Raw genomic sequence first — 21,763 nt, 5'->3', positions numbered from 1 at the left:
CTCCACTCCCGCCGGCCACAGGGTTGTTGGGAGGGAGTCCAGCGGAATTCCCCAAACACTCCTCGAACTGGAGCGCTTGCTCCACCTCCGGCGTTCTGCCACAGGTCAGACTCAGGAGAAACACGGTGCTGTATGGACCTCGGGGGACTCACGCGTGTCGGTCACCGTCGGCCTCCCCTCAGCTGTGAATGTGTTGGCACATCCTCCGCAGTGTTGATGGGACATCATGAGGAACAGTGAGATTGATGACCGAGTGGAATTCATATACTGTAGACACCTGCGTGTACAGCTGGAGGTCTCGGTTGAACGATGGATTGATCTGCAGATTTAAACTGCAAGATTCACTGTTCTAATGAATCTGCAATCCATTTGTTGCATAGTGGACGGTGGATTTCACACTAAAAACACTGTAGCTCCCTTATGTCTCTTTATTAGTCCAACCACAGGTGGCCCCTATGACTTAAGGCATTGCAGTCTCTCTTCTACTGGTCCTCCCTCAACAGGTTTTGGACTTGCATTCCTTACAGTGCGTGTTGCAGTGAGTAGCTCAGAAAACAGTGAGACATTTTAGGACAAATATATTTCTTATTCGAAATATGTTATTCCCAGATGTCATTTGACACACAGTTCTAAAGTTCCCCAACCTTGTTAAAGCTTATAGATAGATAGATACTTTATTAATCCCAAAGGGGAAATGTGTCGTCACAGTAGCAGCACCAATAAACTAAACACACGAGAATAAAATATAAAATATAAAAAACAGGGATGAAAGATATACAGGACTGTCTCAGAAAATTAGAATATTGTGATAAAGTTCTTTATTTTCTGTAATGCAATTAAAAAAACAAAAATGTCATGCATTCTGGATTCATTACAAATCAACTGAAATATTGCAAGCCTTTTATTCTTTTAATATTGCTGATTATGGTTATACAGCTTAAGAAAACTCTAAAATCCTATCTCATAAAATTTGAATATTTCCTCAGACCAAGTAAAAAAAAAGATTTATAACAGCAAAACAAAATCAAACATTTGAAAATATGTTTCCAGGTGTTTCGAGTTAATTAGACGATTTAAGTGATTTGTTTAATACCCTACTAGTATACTTTTTCATGATATTCTAATATTTAGAGATAGGATATTTGAGTTTTCTTAAGCTGTAAGCCATAATCAGCAATATTAAAAGAATAAAAGGCTTGCAATATTTCAGTTGATTTGTAATGAATCCAGAATGCATGACATTTTTGTTTTTTTAATTGCATTACAGAAAATAAAGAACTTTATCACAATATTCTAATTTTCTGAGACAGTCCTGTAGATGTATACAAGTAAAATACAAAATGAAGTGTATATATATGTATATAAAATGAAACATATATGTATATATATATACACACACACAAACAAATATAATACAATGACTGTGCAAAGTATACAAAGTAAAATATAAAATATAAAATATATATGTATATATATATATATATACACAACATATATGCATCCACAAATATTATACAATACTAATGACTGCAGTGTAAAATTAAATATAGACAGTGTGCAAAATGCAAAGTATGTGTGTAGTGTAAATGAAAATGAAATGTGTGTGTTGTGTAAATAAATGAAATGTGTGAAGTGCAGATCAACATCGTGTAAATATGAAGTTATTATTACAGTTATTGCACTAGGATCTGGTTATAGGTAACCCTTGGGTGTAGCTTATACATCAAATAACCAGAAAAGGACCTGGAACATGAACTATTTACTGATATCAGCTATGCTATGCGGAGAAAAATGTCATTGAGAAGGGAATGCTGGACCTGGAGAAGGGAATGCTTTTCAGGACCTTCTACATTTTTGAAGGTCCTGAAAAACCTGGACAAGGGAGAGCATTCCCTGTGAACTCATGGCGTTGACACCGATTCATGCGTCTCTTGTGACGGGATGGAGCGGCCCGCTGCCACACTGAGGCCCTGTTGTGCAGCAGGTGCCGCTTCATGCACTTCCTCTCCTCGTCGACACAGACTGTGATAAGAGCTCTAATTAGGCAGAGGGAGAAATTAGACTTGAAAGGGAGATTTTCTGTTTGAATGGAGGGATTGTTTAGGGCAGGGACTGGGAGGCAGATTAGAGGTTTGTGTGAACATATTCACTTTCAGTGGAGGACTTTGCGTAGAAACACTCGTCTCCGAGCTTTCCTACACCCACGTCCCAGTTCCTGTTGTTCCTCCGGCTTCCTTGGGCGGCACTCACTAAATGCTAACTCCGTGGACCACCAGGACTCCGCAAGTATGCCGCTGCCCACCGCGCCAGCTATAATTACCTCCAACAATAAAAAAGAAGAAGAAGAAACGGACCAGTGTTGGGTAGTTTTTTCCCCTTCTGGAAGGTTTTAATTTAGGCCTGTGCCTTGGTGGTAGAGGCCGTTTGGGATCTGCCCATGCTCTGCCCGTCAGACGGATAGTAATGGAGCGGCTGATCTCATGATGACGAGGAGCTGCTGAGGTGACAGGAAGACCTCATCCATATCACGCTGGATCAAAGTCCAGGTTGTAGTGTTGAGTAACCACTTCTGTCGGTCAGGCTGAGGACCGACGAGGTGGCACTTTACGGGTAACATTCCTGATTGTATTCATCAATTTTGATAGCAGGCCGGGCTTAATAACGAGGATTGCCTGTGTTCTTTCTACTTTTTCTCTTTCTTCATAGGATGTTATATCATAACTTTTGTGTTTGCCCCAGGAGCAATAAAATTGAACTGCACACTTTGTAATATTTCCAGATTATACACCCAAGGCTCCAGCAGCAGTAATTCTCTAAAACCCGCATTCTGTCTTTGAGGATTTGACTGATTTGATTTTCTGCATCATTTTGTTGGAACGGTGCTGTTGGCTACTAAAACATCCGAACGCTCAGCGGTAAAGGACAGTTGAAGTTGGATCTTAATTCAGTTTTGTTGTCTATCACTGTGGTCCCGAGTCCTGGGAATATGTTTGCCTCGCTGGGAAAAAAATGATTCAGAAACATGACCAGTCGGATGTATTGGGAGTAGTAGCGGGGGACCCGATCGGACCAATACAGGGTCAAGTTCGTGGCGGTGAATGCTCTGGTAGCCGACTGTCACGGTTCCAGTGCAGTTCCATTCAGACGGAAGTGAAGCAAAGCATTTAGTTCTGCTTTTGTGGTCAAGTTGCTCTCTTGGTCTCCATGTACAGAGTAATGTTGCGACTAGTTTGCACCGAGCAGCTTGACACATCTTCACTGAAGGACTTTATCCTGCAGTGACGAGGATTGGCAGTCTCCTTCCATTCTTTCCCTGACTTTTGTTCTTCATAAATATGCTTTATTGTGATGCTATTTTTAGGTAAATTGATGTGTGACAGTTTTAAAACATAATAGACACTGGTTTATTTGTTGAATGTAGATAACAGACGGGGAAGTTTGACGCAATGCTTTTTTGTCAGCTGTGACACTTAAAGGTGACATTGACGAGTGCAGCGTTTAATTATTCCTAACGTTTTTTCAACTCTCTGCGACCATAAAAAAAACAAAGAAGAGCTCTGAGCTCTTGGCTCGTTTGTAGCAAAGCATTCGTAAACTGAGAAAATGTGAACAAATCAGGTGTGACGGTCTGGTGCCATCTCCTGCGGCTTGTGTATTGCAGTTATTGCAACACAGCCCTAACGGTGTAGACTGTCCTCTTGGTGCTGGTGACACTCGCAGCAAGTTGTCAGATAAAACCACTGTCTCCCTTTTCGAAGAATGAATTGTTACCAATAGGGTGGGCGGGTCTTTTGGGTTCACGCTGACATGCAGAAAACCCTGCATCCTGTGTTTTGGGACGCTCTCGACACCTTCGAGGTTCTCGACTGTAATCCCTCCTCAGGGCACACTTAAGGAGAAATAATAATCCTTAGATCGTGGGAATAATACCACACGTGTTCCAACAGGTTTCTCCTTGAAGACATTTGTATACTGTTGCACTCTGTTCACATGAAAAGTGACAGAAGTAGTTCAAAGCGTGGCTCCCTCCTGACCGCCACACGGTTGATGAATCACGGCTTGCAGTGGGCGTGGACGTGTGAGTATTAACCCGACAGCTTCAACGTCATTGTATTCAGATTGTACCATGAAAACACACACTGGGTATTCTTTACTGACACAGAAGATGTTATTACTTAATCATTACCTGGGACTCGACTCTGTGTGTGTTTGGGTATAATATCAGCTCAGGCCTGATATCCTCCCCGTACATGTTCCACTTTGGCACAGGGAGTCCACGTCCATTAGAGGCTGAGGTCTGATCAGAAACCCAGTCGGTCCCCGGAGTCCCCCACATAGTACACTCACAGAAATGACTCATTGGATGAACTCAATTAAAGTGTTGGCAGGTTTTCCATCCAATAATTATATGCAACTCCAACTCAAATTTAGCACATCAGTGCAATAAAATGTAATTAAGTTAGTCCAACTCATTTGTATCAAATACGTCTAAAATAAAATAACGATATTCATTAAATTAATTTGTGTTTGTCCAACTCAAATTATGAATTGGAAATTAAATATTCCATTCCATACCGCTTATCCTCATTAGGGTCACGGGGCGCTGGAGCCGACCCCAGCTGACATTGGGCGAAGGCAGGGTCACCTGAACAGGCCGCTAGTCCATCCAGGGCACACATAGAGACGGACAACCATTCACACTCACATTCACACCTACGGGCAATTTAGGCATCAATTAACCTGACTGCATGTCTCTGGACTGTGGGAGGAAGCCGGAGAACCCGGAGGGAACCCACACTGCCACGGGGAGAACATGCAAACTCCACACAGAAAGGACCGCCCCGACCGGGAATTGAACCCACGGCCCTCTTGCTGTGAGGCGACAGTGCTAGCCACTACACCAGCCCTGAAAGCGTGTTCACCTCATGCAAACAACTGATTTTCAGCTGGCGCATGCGCAAAGGGTAGTCCCCAATTAAACACATTTATTTTGAGTTGATATGCGCACCATCTAACCTAAATAAATCTAATAAATGAAAGTATTCCTACATTTTGTGTTACACCCATTAAATATAAATATCTATTTTTGTAATTGATTTATTTAAATGTATCAAACAATATTTAAATGTGTCCCCTCTAAGAAGGCCTTGAATCGTTTTTTTGAGTGTAGGATGTGTGGGCTGCGCTGTGTCGTGAGGATCAAGACGAGATGTCTGAGGGTTGTTATTTGTTCAATCGGTCTCAACAAGGAGAACATGTAAGGAAACTGAGAGCCATACAAGGGGAGGGGTGGGATGGGGAAAAGTGTGTGTAATGTTTTTGTTTAGTCTTGTTTTTGTTGTTGATTTTTGTTTTGTTTTTCTCCTTGTTTTCATCTTATGTAAAAAAACATCATCCTTGTGTGGTGATTTCTACAAGGTTATACATTTGTATATTTTCTTTTTGTCAAATAATATTTTCAGCGTAACAAACTGTCAATGCTATTTCACAACAAATATTCTGTAAAAATAAATTTTTGTTAATAAAAAAAACAACTTCAAAAAAACAAAACAAGGAGAACATGTACTGTACATTTCATGTTGAACGCTAGATGATGTCAAACACTTGGATACTAAAAAGCTTTATCATGTGACGGCAGTGGTGGTACTTTTTTTTAGGCAATCCGTAAATGTTCTCAATCCAGACTCTACTGTCAGAATTCGCGTTGGTCTTTCTCTTCCTGAGAACTGTGGGACATCTTCTTTCTTTATTTTCCAACGCCGTCTCAACTCTCGTCTGCAATTGAGTCGTAACAGTGCATATCTCCCATCTCTCCCGGGAGCCTGGGCTCAAGACATCTGGATAGAGGGAACAAAGGGCCTTTTCTGCTCCCTGTCACCAGTAGACACACAAGCTCCTCCCCCAGCTCTTAGCATGCTGGAGTAATAAGAGCTCATATTCAGATAATGGCACTTATCAAGGTCATCCACTTTTTTTATTGTGATGTGCAACACATGATGGTGACCGGCGGGTCCATCGCACTCGGATGTGTACGATTACGTTTCGTGAATTCAAGTTGTTTTTAATCAACATGGAGATGCTTTCCCACCCAAATAAAAACACTTCCATGTTTGTGCTGTCGGGGCCCAGTAAGTAGGGCTCCAACGTGGCCGCTCTGTGTTCCCGAACTAAATGTTCCATTGTTTGCTAAAAAAGTGAGCGACTTAGCATTCCTCATGATGACTCTCAGTAGAAGATCAGACAACAGCACAGGGGCTTGGTCTCATCTTCCTGTTCAGTTTCCTGCTGAACCCACATCCAGAGAGACATTCAGCAGCAGCAGCATAACACTGCAGGTTGTTTTAAAAGCTTAACCCTCCTCAGGTGTACGTTTACAGGTGATACTGGGTCACAGCTTGAGTTGGAGTTTTAAAGTTCAAAGTTTAGGTACCAACATAATCAAATGTAATCTGGCTTTTTAAAGAGGCTTCTTCATTTTAAAGTATTACATTACATGTCATTTAGCAGACGCTTTTATCCAAAACGACTTACAATAAGTGCATTCAACCTAGAGTACATACTAAGAACAACAAGAATACAGAAAGTAACATTTCCTCAACATAGTAAAATATAGTTGGAAGGTTGGTGCAACAATGATTAGTGAAGTTAAACTATGATTTAATCCGGTTTAATCAATCCGGTCTTCCTTCTACTTCACATCACGTTCTGCAGTGTAATAAATTTATAGGCAGATAAAAAAAGATGATCCTTTAACTTTTTGGGTTATATGCTGTCATGGAAACAGTGGAGGGAAGTCGCTGGAGGAGGGGATCGTGTTACTCGGTCACATTTCAACCAGCTGGTCTCTGAACTTGGATTCCTGCCAATGTGTTGAGTCATCGAGTCCAGCAATGACCTCACTGGAACTTGACTGTGGAGTCGGGGAGATCAATAACTGCCAAAGATCTGATGGAGTGACATCACAGGTTTTCCCTTTTGAACTTGTTCCGATTTCACGCTGCCATCTGGTCAGACTTCTGCTCAGTAGGGAACTCAAAGGGTCACCGAGAGAAAGGACGGATCAGACGAGGTGGCGCAAAGTTTCACGAGGTGATTGTGATTTGCACGAGTCGCATACTTCTGTGCGCGCTGCAACGAAGCGACCGGAACATGTCTGTGCGTGTGTCGTAACCAGGGATGCCAGGTCTGTGTGACAAAACCAGCCCAATGGCCAATCAAAACCAGCCCAAACCAGCCCAATGGCCAATAAAACAAGCCCAAAAAACAAGCCCAATATCAGAACTCAAAATATGCCCGTGCCAAACCATATACACTGCTTTTAAAGTCCAACAACATTGCTATCATTTCCAAATGTATTGTAATATCTACAAAGTAACAACAAATGGTTAGTATGCCAGCATTAAAAGCAGTTTTCCCGAAACAGTTATTTCACCTAGGTCCTAAAATGGCCTTGTGTAATTAGATACAGTATATTATCATAAATAAAATATAGCTCTGTGAAGGTGTAGACCAATTCACTGACGGACAAACTAACCTGATGCTTTGTCTTGAGGCTTTCTCTTCCCTTTTCTCTCTTCCTCCCTGCCTGGACAACATGAATGTACTGTTTTTACTTCATATGCATTTTCTGTAGTTAATGCAATACCTTATTTCAACTGAAACACCTTATGTTGCGTCACTATAATTTTATCATATACTTATAGTTCAAACAATGTACGCACTCGACAACTGGAGAACGGAGCAGCATTTCGAATGTGTTTCCCCGTTTTGCTGTGGTTTTGGAGATCACTGTGGTGCGCACGAATCTCGGTTTTTCAGTACCGACAAAAAGCTTTGGTATCATCCCCAGCCACACGTTCTATCCATTCTTTAATTCCGTTTTCACTTTCCCATTCTTTCGTATATTTCTTCCCGTATTTAGCCCACTTACCGGGTGGCATGTTTCTCCAGTGTAGCTAGCTACACTAACTACCAGACCAGAGTTGGGATCGAGCGGGTCGCGGGAGACTGAGAGCGGCGAGAGCTTTAGGTGCGTGTGTGTATGTGGGCGTGTCCCATGTCCATGTGTGGACGTGCTGATCTGGAGTCAGTTTGGTAGGATTTGGATAGAAATAAATTATTTCATTTAAAATATGGATTTTTATTTAAAGATATTCATGTAATTTGCATGCAAAATAGGTCGACCCGAACCAGCGGACAAGAAATTCAACCCGCGGCAACACTTCAAAAGTAGCCCAATTCCGCGGGAAAACCGCGGACCTGGCAACACTGGTCGTAACCCCGTGGGGCATTTCTCCATCGGAAACAACGCATGCTGCTTCTATGCTTGGGAAAGTCCGCCATCTTTCAGCATGTTTTTTCTTCTTCTTCATATTTGGTCAATTTTCAACAAAGGAATCCTGAACATGAAAGTGGAATGTCTCTTTTTTTTAGTAGTTTTGTAGCAACGTGAATATGTTCTATGATACAATAAAGGACAATATTGCATCTGCCAACTAGCGCAGCAACTAGCAATGATGTGTCATTTTCTTTGAAACATTTTCTTTGAAACATTTTGATTCCATTCGTCGGCAGGGAAAAGATTCGGTCTGATATTGTCGACGGAATCTTTATGTTGGAAGGTTGTCTTTTGTTTAAAAGTTATTTTAATCGGGATGTTTTTTCTTTCCGTTTCTCTTGCTCGTGGAGGAAAAGAGTTGATGAAATGCTCTTTCACCCCTGCCTAAAAGTAGAAGGAGCCATTTGTGTCCCGACCAGTTTAACTTGATAAGTCTGAGCCCAGAATGGGGTGAGTGTGATCTCCTCTCTGTGTTTGGGAACACTGAGCCTGTTGTTTTGTTCTCATATCCTGCTGCCGTCTTTCTAATATCATGAAAAGAAAGAAATAGAAATGTACACTCGTATTGATCCCCCTGGGGAAATTATCCTCTGTATTGGACCCAACCGTAGTTATTAAGGAGCAGTGGGCTGCAGTGAAGCGCCCGGGGAGCAACTGGGGGTTCACTCCAACATTATCTTCGGGAGAGCGGTGATGGAACCGGCTACCTTGTGGTTACGGGCCACCCAACCTCCGCCTGCTGACTCCCAATCAGGCACTTCTGCTCTCCTCTCGCCAGCGGCTCTATACAAGCCCCGCCCCACGGCCGACCGGCCTTTTGATCGGCAGCTTATGAAACGGTATCGCTGACCACGTGAGGGCAACATAGACACTGGACTCTTAACCCTCCTGTTATCTTTAGGGTCAATTTGACCCCATTCAACGTTTAATGTCAGTGTTCTTTGGGGTCAATTTGACCCCAGGCTGTTTTTCACTGTGTCAAACAGATAAGAAATATCAACTTTTTATTATATTTAAAGGGCTATTTAGGTAGTCAACAAACAAACATAAAGTACCTCACACTTAAACTTGGAAAACAATATTAATTCTAATAATTTTCTGGAGGTTTTAATTGCTGGGGTCAAATATGTTAGTAAAAGTATGGGTTAAGGAGGGTTAAGACTGGCCTAAAAAAGCTTTTTATTCAGGAAGGCGTTTTTGAATTTCTCTGCCAGCTATTTTCTTTTCTATAATAGTTTTTTTTTTTTTTTACCATCGACTGGCTCTGTAGCACTCTGGGATTCTTTTTTTTAATGAAAAGTGCTTTACAAATAAAATGCATTATTATTGTTATTATTATGTTTGAATGGGCATTATATGCTCTCCTTTAAACTAATCTCCCCCTCCTTGTTTGTTTATCATTGAAATGACCGGATTAGGGCACGTCTGCACAATGCCTGTGCAGGGTGCGTGCCGGCCAGACTATTGTTGGCCTCGAAGGATGTGACTGGAAAGGTTTCAGATGGAAACATAAATACATTTTATAGTTGAAACACAAACGGACATGAAATAAAAGCCGGAGAAGTTCAGTGTAAATAAAGTCTGTGTCTTCGTGCCGAAGTGCTCCTTCGGCACGAAGACGAAGCATATCGGCACCCTTTCTACGTTTCACGGCTTGTTTGTAATTCTTGTTTGTGGTTGATTGAAGATGACATTTGTATTAAATTCAATGAACTTTTAAAGGAATATGAACAAATAAAATAACAAAAATAGTACAGTACAAGCAAGAACTGAACCTTGGTGTTTCAGGCAGATCTGGGTCCATCCAGACGTGTCTTTCTCTTTCCTCTGCCTCCTCTCTTCTTTCTCCTCACCTGTCCCTCTCTCGATCCATATCCCCTCAATGTCCATCAAGGTAAACAAACGCTTCATACTTTTAATTTCTTACCGTTTTTTAAAAAGATAATGGCCGTGACATTGTCAGACGCAAATTGGCACGGGACAATACCAACATGTCCTGATTTTCCGCCAAAACAATCGTGATTGACAATATTCTTAAAATAATCATCAAAATGTGCTAAAAAAAAAAGACGCTTAAACATACTGGAACCACCTATCATGAAGTTAAGAAACTGATTTTTTATTGCATTGCAGATGATGAAGAAAACAAGTTCCCCTTGCTTAAATGAAGGATAAATAATAAAACCTATTATGGAAATACATTCTTGGGGCCTGTCATACAGTGTGCATGCAAACTAAACATACTTTTGAAAAAATGTTCACAACTCGTTGTTCTGGATGAATCATCTATTTAAAGTGTTATTGTTCTATTTCATGCATGCGTGGTAATTTCCCTGCCAAGCTGTATTTTGCAGCAACATACAAGAGCCAGTAGTAACATTTAAAGCAGCGTATATGAAAACTCTCAATGACTTTTCCTCAACACATTCACAATGAAAGCCTCGTTAGAAAAAGAAGGGACTCCAAGAGTCCACTGAAACGCTACAGGGCTTCTTCTTTTTTTAAAGGATACACGAAGTGTTGAGTTAGTTTTCTCAATGATGTTCTCCTTATGTATAATAAGTTAATCAAAGCAGCCCCAGTGTTGAGTTGTGGGCGGGGGGAATGAGACCGGGTCAGCCCAGTCCTCCGGGATGGACCGTGTCACATTATGCACGGTCACTAACGGTCCACTGCCCAGATGGCTCCCATTGATGAAGTGGTCTGTTGTCGCGATGCTGTCGATGGTTAAACCGCCTCCCACCACACACATCAACACGTACCTATTGTGGAGCTGTCTTAGGTGTGACGAGCTTTTTCCTGACTTTAGAACTGAGTTTGGTCAGACCACCCTCGCTTACAAAAGAGACAATTACCGCCGCATTATGCCGTCTTCAATTAGATTTGCATGGCCCGCTCCGAGACAGCCGGGGCCCATTGTCCTGCAGATTAAATACACTTCTCGGACTGACCCTCAGGCTTCACTTCCTCTGCCTGCACGTGCTCTCCTCGTGCATCCGAACATCGCAGTGTGCCGAGCTGGCGGCTGACGGGCATATGGCCTTTGCCGTGTGCCTGGAGCATCATTTACAATACCAGCTGACTGAACACTGAATCCTGATAGTCACAGTTTTATTTGATTTTGGGTCATAAATTGAGGAACCAACAGCAATCGCCGATCCCCTTTCCTGTGTTTTAGTATGTGTTAAATAGTGAACGGTGGACTTGGTTTATAAAGACCTTTCTTCCAGTTGGATGTTCTTCGTGCGTCTTTAGGGTTGCCAAGCTGGACGGCATGTAGCGGAGCGTGTGTTTAGGGTCTGTAATCACGGCACAGATCCTTCTCATGGACTTGCGTTGTGTTCATTGGTGGAGCGTCTCCTTTCCCTTCAGATAACCTAATATTACGGAGCTGTTTCTCCTGCTCCGCTTTGATTATTGTGTTTGTGTTGACTTGCTTGGCTTCCAGTCGTGGAGGTGTACGATGAAATTGCTGTTACTGTATCAGACAGTCGACCACAAGCCAATTTGGAACGAACACGCTAATCTTCCGAAATTCTAAAGCGAACGCAACCTAAATAGCGTGACGTAATCTTAGGCCAGCCGTTCCGCCGCTCGCAGATCTGTTTCAGGGTCTGAAATGAAGCTCAAAGGCTTCAGCCGACTTTTACATCTGCCTTTTGTTCGAGGACCATTAGAGTTGGGGCAGGGATTTTGTGAGGTTAATGACTGTGAACAAATTGCACTAAGGAATCATAAGTTGCAACGGTGACCACAAAAGTAGAGGTCATGTTATTAGGTCGGGTCCTAATGATGGTGAAACCACAGGAGTGGGCCATAAACATCCTGACCCGTTGGCTGTCAGCTGAGGACAACTGGTGTGACTCTGCTGGAGACAGTCTGAGCCAACAAAAACATACTGTGGGGAGGGAAACTACTCTCTTTGCCCCAATAAAACAAATGCAGTATCTCGAAGCTTATCCGACTATAAAGAATCTCGTCTGCCTGTGTGTCCTTCGCATAGCTCAAGACCCGATCCTCCGACTGGGTGTGCACTTGGCTGGTGTATTGTTGGGTGCCTCATAGAGTGCTCTGTTTAATTTGGTGCAATTTGGACACGCAATCAGTATTAATACATTTTGAACTAGAACGGGCACTCGGTAGAGCGCATACCTTCGCATATCACAAGATTGGGCATTGAATTATGAACATTTTGGCATTAGTTGCATGCCAATTGGATAGAAATTGACCGCGCAATGGTAAAAAGAAGATTTTGACCTATTCATAACTTTGACCTTGTCATTTGATCCGATCGATCCCAAAATCTAATCAAATGGTCCCCGGATGATAACTAATCATCCCGCCAAATTTCATGCGATTCGGTTTAATACTTTTTGAGTTATGCGAGTAACACGCATACAAATAAATAAATACACGGCGATCAAAACATAACTTTCCGCATTTTCAAAGCGAAGGTAATAAACCAACAAACTATGTAACGGTGAGAGCTTCACGGCTCTGCAGACTATACAAACTGCAGTTCCCTTGGATAAACTACCGGCACCATACATTACACCAATTATTTCCCATCTTCTTAGTGTGTCTATGAAGATATACATTCAAATTGTCATTGGAAAAACCTCACTTGAGGCTTGAATGATATTCGACACAGCCATAGTGCTTACAGCCGCTGGAATGATTGTGTTCACACTGTGCTCCCGAGTTACAACCCGACCATGTCGACACGCTGGGACACTGACACATCTGTCGCATTCAGTGGGCAATGGGCCTTTTGAAACGATGAGCATTTATTTTCGTGGTCATGGCCAATCGGACGTATGGGATTTTGTCCAATCGGATGTTCTTTGGACTATTGGGCTATCTATTAAAATGATAGAAATGGCATGGCACCCAGCAAATTCTCAATTTTTATAGCAATAATTGACCTGGCTGAATATTGTCAGATGGAGGCAGTGTTTTCGGTTTGAAAGAATGCCACACATGACTCTCTGTTTGTTGTTACACATGCCGTTTGAGATGAAGTCCGACCCTTCACCTCTAAAGGCACGGCTTTGCACAAGACTGCCATTAATGACAAGGTTACAGTGTGTTTTGGTTGGCAGGCTGCCCTCTCTTAGGTGCAGGGGAATGCAAGCTAAAGCCATGGATCGTATTCCGCTCCAGGTTCCATAGCTCTCAGACCTGTCCAGTCCTATTCCCTTTAACCCTTTCCCCCTGGGATTGTGGCGGCCTTCCCGAGCCGTCTTCTCAAATTAGACCTTGGAGAGGCTGCCGCCCTTCTGATGCGCTCTTCATCGGGAGGCAACATACACAAACCCTGACGTTTGGCCCCGTTTGAGATCCTGCCAGCAGCTCCAAACGGCGTCGGAAATACACGAGGGCAAAGGGCTTAACTGCTCGTAAGAAATATCATTTTGCCCCTGATGTCACGAGAAGAGGGGCACAAAATGCCCCCATAATTTCCTCGAATTATTCTGATAATTTAATAGTTTTTTGTTATTTGATTTGTGGGTCATATCTGTATTGCCTGTAGCCTACTAGGTAGGTACACACAAGAAAATCCATGAATATAATTTTAAATTATAACAAAACAAATAAATAAGTTATAATTGTTAATAGTTGTTAATAACAAATAATTAAATTAAATTAATAACACTAAATAACCACAAAGAAATACAATTCTGATTTATGTTTTCTGTTTGTGTTTTGTTAAAATGAAATCTAAGAAAACACTTTGAATCTGTAGACTACTGCCTAATAGTCTTATTATTGCCATTTTATGACAATTGCTCATATACTGTAAGCATATATATGTATATTTATAAATTTTTTAACAACGGTTAAATGTTATTTCAATTTATTTTTAAATGCCTCTGGATTTCATTCAGTGGGGGCAAAAATCGCCCCCTAAAAAAAGATGTAAATGTTCTACCCTGGCTCCAAAGCCACTTGCGATTTGAGGAACGGTAGGTTTGTAAAGCTCCAGCAGGTATGCAGTGAACACTCACTCTCTTACTTGTTGCCAGCATTTGTCGGAGCCAATACCAACACGGTAACCTATAATAATAATCTTGGAAAGGGAAGTTTATCACGGTAATGATATAATAATACATTCTCAAAAACAACACCAATGTTTGCAGAGGCTTTACCATCCCTAGAATAAAGCTTCTTCTTTTTTTTTTACATTATAAGCTACAAAACGCTTTGAATGGGTTTACATAGTGTTGGATTTCCTATTGACTGCATCACCAATAGTGTTCAAGCCTTGGACAATAAGCTGGCTAACAGTCAGTGCGTTTACATGATGGTATAATTCGAATCTTGCTTTAGTCGGACTATGCTATCTTTTGGGGGATCTGCTGTTATCCCAATATACATGGCAGTGAGTAATTCGTATCATTGGCCGAAAGCATGTCATATCCGAGACGATAGGTGGCGCTGTTTTCATTACAACTCATGGTGATACAGCCATTTCCGCTTGACCTCTTCACCACTACCAACAACATCAACATTTCGAGACAGAACCATGAACTTTAGTATGTTCAACTCCTTCAATACATTAAGCATAAATTCTGTCTGCTCTTCGGTCCAGAAATGTGTGGTGGCTCTTGTGTTCTCCATAGCGTTGTTTGCAGCGCCGCCGCTCCCATAACGCGCACGACGCGCTGCGCGTAGGGCACCAAGTCCTGAGGGGGCTCCACAAAATAGGCAACTAAAAAAATCCTCATAATTATAATACCGATATTATTTCAGTCTGGAAATATTAGGCACCTTTTAGGCATGTATATCACAAAACAGGCAGAACAAGAGATATATTTAATTGCTCAGCACCCCCGTTAACACGTCTCAGCTCGCATCGCTCTGCCGTGCACACAGATGAGCACTCTCTCACTAGCACACACCCCCCCCCCCCCCCCCCCCCCGTCGACAACGATCGCCGTGGGTCACTCAGGGGGGCATCATGCAGGAGTTATGCTTAGGGCACCAACATGGTTAGCAGCGGTACTGGTTGTTTGTTTGTTTTCTGCCGGCCAGGCTCCCGGCAGTGACAACTTATCGTCTCTTTCGACTTCCGGGTCACGACATGGGAGGGAGGGGGGAGGGAGGAGGGCGGCGGGATCTCGAGCATGCGCAAAGACGCAAAGTCCAGTTCCTTATCCAATTCACCGTTACATGCCGCGATAGTCGAATTATCAACTGGATCGGATCGAGTTATCCAGGGGTGTTAATCGGATCGAAGTCGGACCGCACATAGTCCGACAAAGGTGTTTACATGAAACGGATAATTCGATTTCAGTCCGACTAAGCCAATAATTCGAATGCATGTAAACGCACTGAGTCATCCTTCTCCCTCTGCTGCTAATGTGAAGACTGACGGGTCCGGCTGGTAGAAATGGTTTCAGTCAAGACTTATTTCAAGAAACATTGCTAATTAGGCTCAATTCTCATATGCAATTAGGATTGTTTTGGCCTTACACAGCAATTCACAATTAGCACAACATGCTCAATATGTAGAGGAAACGGGTCATTTGGGCCACCTGCTCGCTGCAGAAAAAAATGTGTGTCTGTAAAAGGTACTAAGTAAATTAGAAATTAATATAAATCTACATTGATGTTCAATTTGAGGACTGTAGCTCATAGAGAAGTTGGGAAATAGTTGACTTGCCTCCCCACGCTCACAATGTCAAGGTCCCCCGAGTGTGAGAAACGATCAATACCCAATACAAGTGGATGGCACAAATGTGATTACCTGTCGGTCCATTTCAATTTGTTTGGCAGTCGTGACCATATTTGTTCTCCAGAAAACAATAACTGCAGTCATTCTGATTATCTACAACAGCACATATTGGAGTTTGCCTTTCTGAAGGGAAACCCATCACTCATACCGTCTTCCTTCCTTGCAGATTCAATTCAATTCAGTTTATTTGTATAGCCCAATTTCACAAATTACAAATTTGTCTCGGAGTGCTTTACAATCTGTACACATAGACATCCCTGCCCCAAAACCTCACATCGGATCAGGAAAAACTCCCAAATAACCCTTCAGGGGAAAAAAAAGGGAAGAAACCTTCAGGAGAGCAACAGAGGAGGATCCCTCTCCAGGATGGACAGATGCAATAGATGTAATGTGTACAGATGGACAGATTTAGAGTTTAAATACATTCAATGAATATGACAGTGTATGAATAGTTCATAGTAGGCATATTCCACGATGGAGACCTCCACGATCCATCAGGCAGATGTTGTTGATCTGATGAGTAAAACACAACATGCGTCTGTTCTATCTGTCTGCTCTATTCTCTCGGCTCTGAACGCACTTTTTGGGCGGGATGCCGGATATCCTGTAGAAACACTTTTATTGAAGCCCTGTAGCTCAACAGACTGGCACTTACAGCAAGGTGCTTATCACGGGGTTTTGAGTGCAGCTGGGAACAGAAATTGCCGGTCGTACCTGTCCCTTCATCTGTCATTATGAAGCTGTGTGGTTGGGTGCAGACATTGCAACGCTGATGTTGTCTTCCATTTGAATGAGCATGTGTAGCTTCCAGTGTTCCCAATGAACTGACGCAGCCCCCTGTCTTGTCTCCACAGATGCAGCAGCTCTTCTACGAGAACTACGAACCAAATAAGAAGGGCTACATACGAGACCTCCACAACAGCAAGATCCATCGGGCCATCACCCTCCACCCCAACAAGAACCCCCCTTACCAGTATCGCCTGCACAGCTACATGCTCAGCCGGAAGATCGCGGAGCTGCGCCACCGAACCGTTCAGCTCCACCGGGAGATCGTTCAAATGGGACGCTACGGCGCCAACGAGCCCAGCCGGGAGGACCTCCAGCTGGGCATGCCGCCTTCGTTCATGCGCTTCCATCCGCGGCAGCGAGACGAGGTCTTGGAGTGGGAGTTCCTGACGGGGAAGTACCTGTTCTCGTCCTCCGACGGTCAGCCGCCCCGCCGCGGGATGGACTCCTCCCAAAGGCAAGCCCTGGATGACATCATCATGCAAGTGATGGAGATGATCAACGCCAACGCCAAGACACGAGGGCGGGTCATTGACTTCAAAGAAATCCAGTATGGCTACCGGAGGGTCAATCCCTTATACGGGGCCGAGTATGTGCTCGATCTGCTGCTGCTGTACAAGAAGCACAAAGGGAAGACCATGACGGTTCCTGTGAGGAGGCACGCCTACCTGCAGCAGACCTTCAGCCAGATCCAGTTCCGAGAGGAGGGGGAGATGGACGCTAAAGCTCTGGCCAGCCTCATCAACAAGGATTCAGACTCGCTCTCGTTTCTGTCCAACTCGCTCAAGATGCTGGTGCCTTTCAAGCTGGCCACTTCTGGCCAAGACCAGAGGGAACCAAAAGAGAAGAAAGTCAACATCTTGGTACCCCTGTCGGGGCGCTATGACATCTTTGTGCGTTTCATGGCTAACTTTGAGCGGGTTTGTCTGATCCCAAACCAGAACGTCAAGCTGCTGATCCTGCTCTTCAGCACGGACAACAACACCGAGCGGGTGAAGCAGGTGGAGCTGATGAGGGAGTATCACATGAAGTATCCTCGGGCCGAGATGGAGATAAAGCCCGTCACGGGCTCCTTCTCCAGGGCTCTGGCTTTGGAAGTGGGTTCCTTGCACTTCTCCAATGATTCACTGCTCTTCTTTTGCGATGTGGATCTGCTTTTCACCGGCGAGTTCCTCAAGCGTTGTCGGACCAATACAGCCTTGGGGGAGCAGACCTACTTCCCCATCATCTTCAGCCAGTATGACCCCAAGGTGGTGTACGCTGGGAAGGTCCCCAGCAACAACCACTACGTCTTCACCGCCAAGACGGGCCTGTGGAGGAACTACGGCTTCGGGATCGTCTGCGTCTACAAGGGGGACTTGGTTCGAGCCGGAGGCTTCGATACCTCCATACAGGGGTGGGGTTTGGAGGACGTGGACCTTTTTAATAAATTTGTCCAGTCGGGGATTAAGTTGTTCCGAAGCGCAGACACGGGGATAGTGCACGTTCACCACCCCGTCATATGCGACCCAAACCTGGAGGCAAAGCAATATAAGATGTGTCTGGGGTCCAAGGCCTCGTCGCACGGCTCCACCCAGCAGCTCGCCGAGCTCTGGCTGGAGAAGAACGACCACGGCTTCAGGAGACTGGCGAGCAATAACGGCTCAGTTAGGACAGCGTGAGAAAAGCCGAGCGGCAGACTGTCGTGAACTGAGAAGTGAACCCGGTCTGTGCTCACTTCTCACTGCGTGGTGTTTTCACTGCCTAATTTATTTTTTACTGAACCGAAAGACTTCACATGGATATATTTTGAAAATATGTCTTTAAAAAAAAAATTTAAAAAAAATCTGCATTCTAGTATGGAATGACATCATTGATTAATGATCAAAGAAATATTGTGTGAGCCGGGGCCCGAGGCCCCTCTTGCCTGTGACGTGAAGTACACCGTCATGGCCCTTGGATATTCCATTTGTCTTACAGAAAGCAGACCGGTGGTCCGCACTCTGACCAGCAGGAGCTCCAAATATAACTCGACTCTCGATTGTGAATGTTTACAAAAAGACTGAATGTCAACAACATTTCATTTCAAATGACTCGGATCACAGCCGTCTCAGTGGCCGTGGTTCCACTTGTCTTTTCAATGTGACCTTTTGTTTCCCGGTCGCTCGCATCGGCGTCCCATCGGGATGCCGAGGCGGCCCGGCTCGCTTTTGAGTTCAGGTGTCAGCGAGTGGACACGACCTCGAGAGTTTATCAAGCGTAGGTCTCCGTCATCTTCACCCCACACCAGAGTTCCTCTCCTGAGGAGAGCAGAGGAGGAGATCCAGGCCCCTGCTGAGACCTGCTGCGTGAGTCCTGTTAACCTACTGCTGATGAAAAGAAAACATTTCCTGATTCTGCTGGTTTTGAATAAACAAAATACGGGAGACTTTTCTTCGAAGAATTTATGAGAAAATTTATTTATTACAGAAGTAGGGGAGCTTTGTTGGCGACCATTCGTCAATAAAACAAGTCTCCTAATACTGCAAGGAGGAAGAGCAAATAGCAAAAATAACGGGACTTTTATTGTGAATAATTTACAGGAAATGAAATGTTCCACAGCCACACCGTTGACCACAGCGTGTATCTGATCCCTCTGGGATCGGTCACACTGAAGTGTCGGCCTCACAGAAGTCACATCGAGAGGACGAGTGGAACCACGGCCGATTGTCTCTAAGGGCCATGTTATGACATCATTTCATTTACGATGGCTTTCTTCCATTTGCTTTTATGGGTTTGGTCATATGACACAACACTGTTGTTTCTCCTGGGTCTTTTATTTCTGTGAATGCAACTGCTGGATGTTCTATCTGCAATTGATCTTTTGCTGTCTTATTTATTGAATTTGCCGGCTCCACTTCTACTCTCTGAAAAGATTGTCGGATGGCGTTTTTTCCCGCGTTGCTTTTCTCAAACTCCTCGTCACCAAAGACTTTTGCACAGTCTCGTGTGTGTGTGTGTGTGTGTGTGTGTGTGTGTGTGTGTGTGTGTGTGTGTGTGTGTGTGTGTGTGTGTGTGTGTGTGTGTGTGTGTGTGTGTGTGTGTGTGTGTGTGTGTGTGTGTGTGTGTGTGAGAAACTGACTGTATAAAGGAGAGTCAACACCTGAGCTCCCTCCAGCCCAGGCCTTTGTGACGGGGTTAGTGGGAACCAGCCTGGCCTTTAATTCCAGTGGTTTGAAATGGGAGTCAGTCTCTTTTCATAAAGGACTTTCTTTTATGTTGACACAGTGTTGTGGCTGGTCCCGGCCTACAGGGGCGTGGCCCCCGTGCTGACTCCATTGAGCTCTGATGTGAACCGGGCCCTGGGCTCCAGGTGCTGGGCTCCTGCCTGTGTCGTGCAGGTGCTGAGCGCCGCAGCACTCCATCGGGCGGTCGCTCCTCGGTCGGCATTAAAACATGACCGGCGGAGTTTTAGACTGTTGTAACAAAATGAATGACTGTGTTGTCATCAAAGTGTTGTTCTTTTTGTTGTAATTTTTGTTCTTTCAACTCTGTCCAACAGGGCAAGGTTTTCTATTTAAGAAGAAATAAAATGGGGGGGAAGTATCTGATCGTGCGGTGCTTGTGGTGTTTTTTTGTCTTTTACATTCACAGTTCTCCGAATGACAGGAACAACGGGTGAAATGCTGGATCCGCCTTTTTTTTTGTAAATTGTGTTTATTCTCAAAAGCAGAGTATACAGTTATACATTGCACTTGTCATTTCCCCCCCCACACAAAACAAATCGAACAAATCGCACTGCTTGAATTGTCAAAAAGCACACAACAGTATTAGTAGTGCAAGTATTCCACAAAAGTGAAAATAGTGTAGGAGGCAATACAGTCAAACAGAAACCAGAAATGAGTTTGAGAAATTGTAAATTATTGCTAATTATTAGTTCCTACAACAGCGTCAAGACAACTTAAAAAGCTCCCCCCCCCCCCCCCCTTTTTGTAAATAATTAATATTTTGTAAAAAAGAAACATCAAAGACCACAGAAATGGTTTATGAATCTTATGAGAGAGTCTTCAATTTATCAAAGTGTTGTATAATCGGACCCCAAGTTGATTCAAATTTCTCCGGCTGTCGCCGCAACAAGAACTTGATTTTCTCCAATTTTAAGAAGAACACCAGATCCTTGAACCACAAGGAGGAGCTGGGAGGGCGAGGTGACTTCCAGTCCTGGATCCGCCTTTTACTGTGTAACACACGGTCACTTAAATGAATTAAATAAAATGTAACTCGACGCGCCATACAAAATAACCTCATAAAGGTTAACACCACTATTTCAGCAGTGCAACGAAACAGGAGAATTAAATGCAGTCTCCTAAATATTAGATCGGTCATCTAAAGCTGTGTTACGAAATGATTTATCAGACAATCGCGTTGATTTATTTTGACTTACTGAAACCTGGCTGAGTGATGAAGAATATGTCAGCCTAAATGAATCAAATCCTCCAAGTCATATTAATACTCACATTCCTCAAGGCACCGGCTGAGGAGGTGGAGTAGCAGCCATCTTTGACTCAATCTTAATTAAACTACAACTCATGTGAAAGCCTTGTTCTAGTGTTTCACATCCAACCTGCAAAAAATTACAGCCAATTCTATTAGTTATACTGTACTGGCCACCAGGTCCATATTCAGAATTTCTATCTGAATTTTCTGAGTTTTCTATCAAGTTTAGTACTTAAAACTGATGAGGTTATTATTGTAGGAGATTTTAATAAAGATGTAATAATTGCCTTAATGCTGCAACTATCTCATTGTTGGACTCTGTCAGAGGATAGAAACCCTCTCACAGCTTTGGCCACACCCTCGACCTTGTCCTTGCATGTGGCGTTGACATTGAGCATTTGGAGGTCTTCCCACAGAACCCTCTTCTATCCGACCATTACCTCATC

At 43.6% G+C, this 21,763-nt stretch overlaps 1 protein-coding gene across 1 annotated transcript in view; it reads left to right on the top strand.

The window, feature by feature from the left end:
- The window catches only part of chsy1 (chondroitin sulfate synthase 1), a 58,217-nt gene extending 37,785 nt beyond the window's left edge, over positions 1-20,432 (top strand). The window contains exon 3 of the mRNA XM_056412012.1: positions 16,931-20,432. Within this exon, the coding sequence (XP_056267987.1) occupies positions 16,931-18,523 (1,593 nt within the window). The 3' untranslated portion in view covers positions 18,524-20,432. The remainder of the gene's footprint in view (positions 1-16,930) is intronic.
- The last annotated feature ends 1,331 nt before the right edge of the window (positions 20,433-21,763 follow it).

This window comes from Pseudoliparis swirei, chromosome 4 (assembly GCF_029220125.1).
Source record: "Pseudoliparis swirei isolate HS2019 ecotype Mariana Trench chromosome 4, NWPU_hadal_v1, whole genome shotgun sequence".
Lineage (NCBI taxonomy): Eukaryota > Metazoa > Chordata > Actinopteri > Perciformes > Liparidae > Pseudoliparis > Pseudoliparis swirei.
This window is presented reverse-complemented; position numbering and strand designations above follow the sequence as displayed.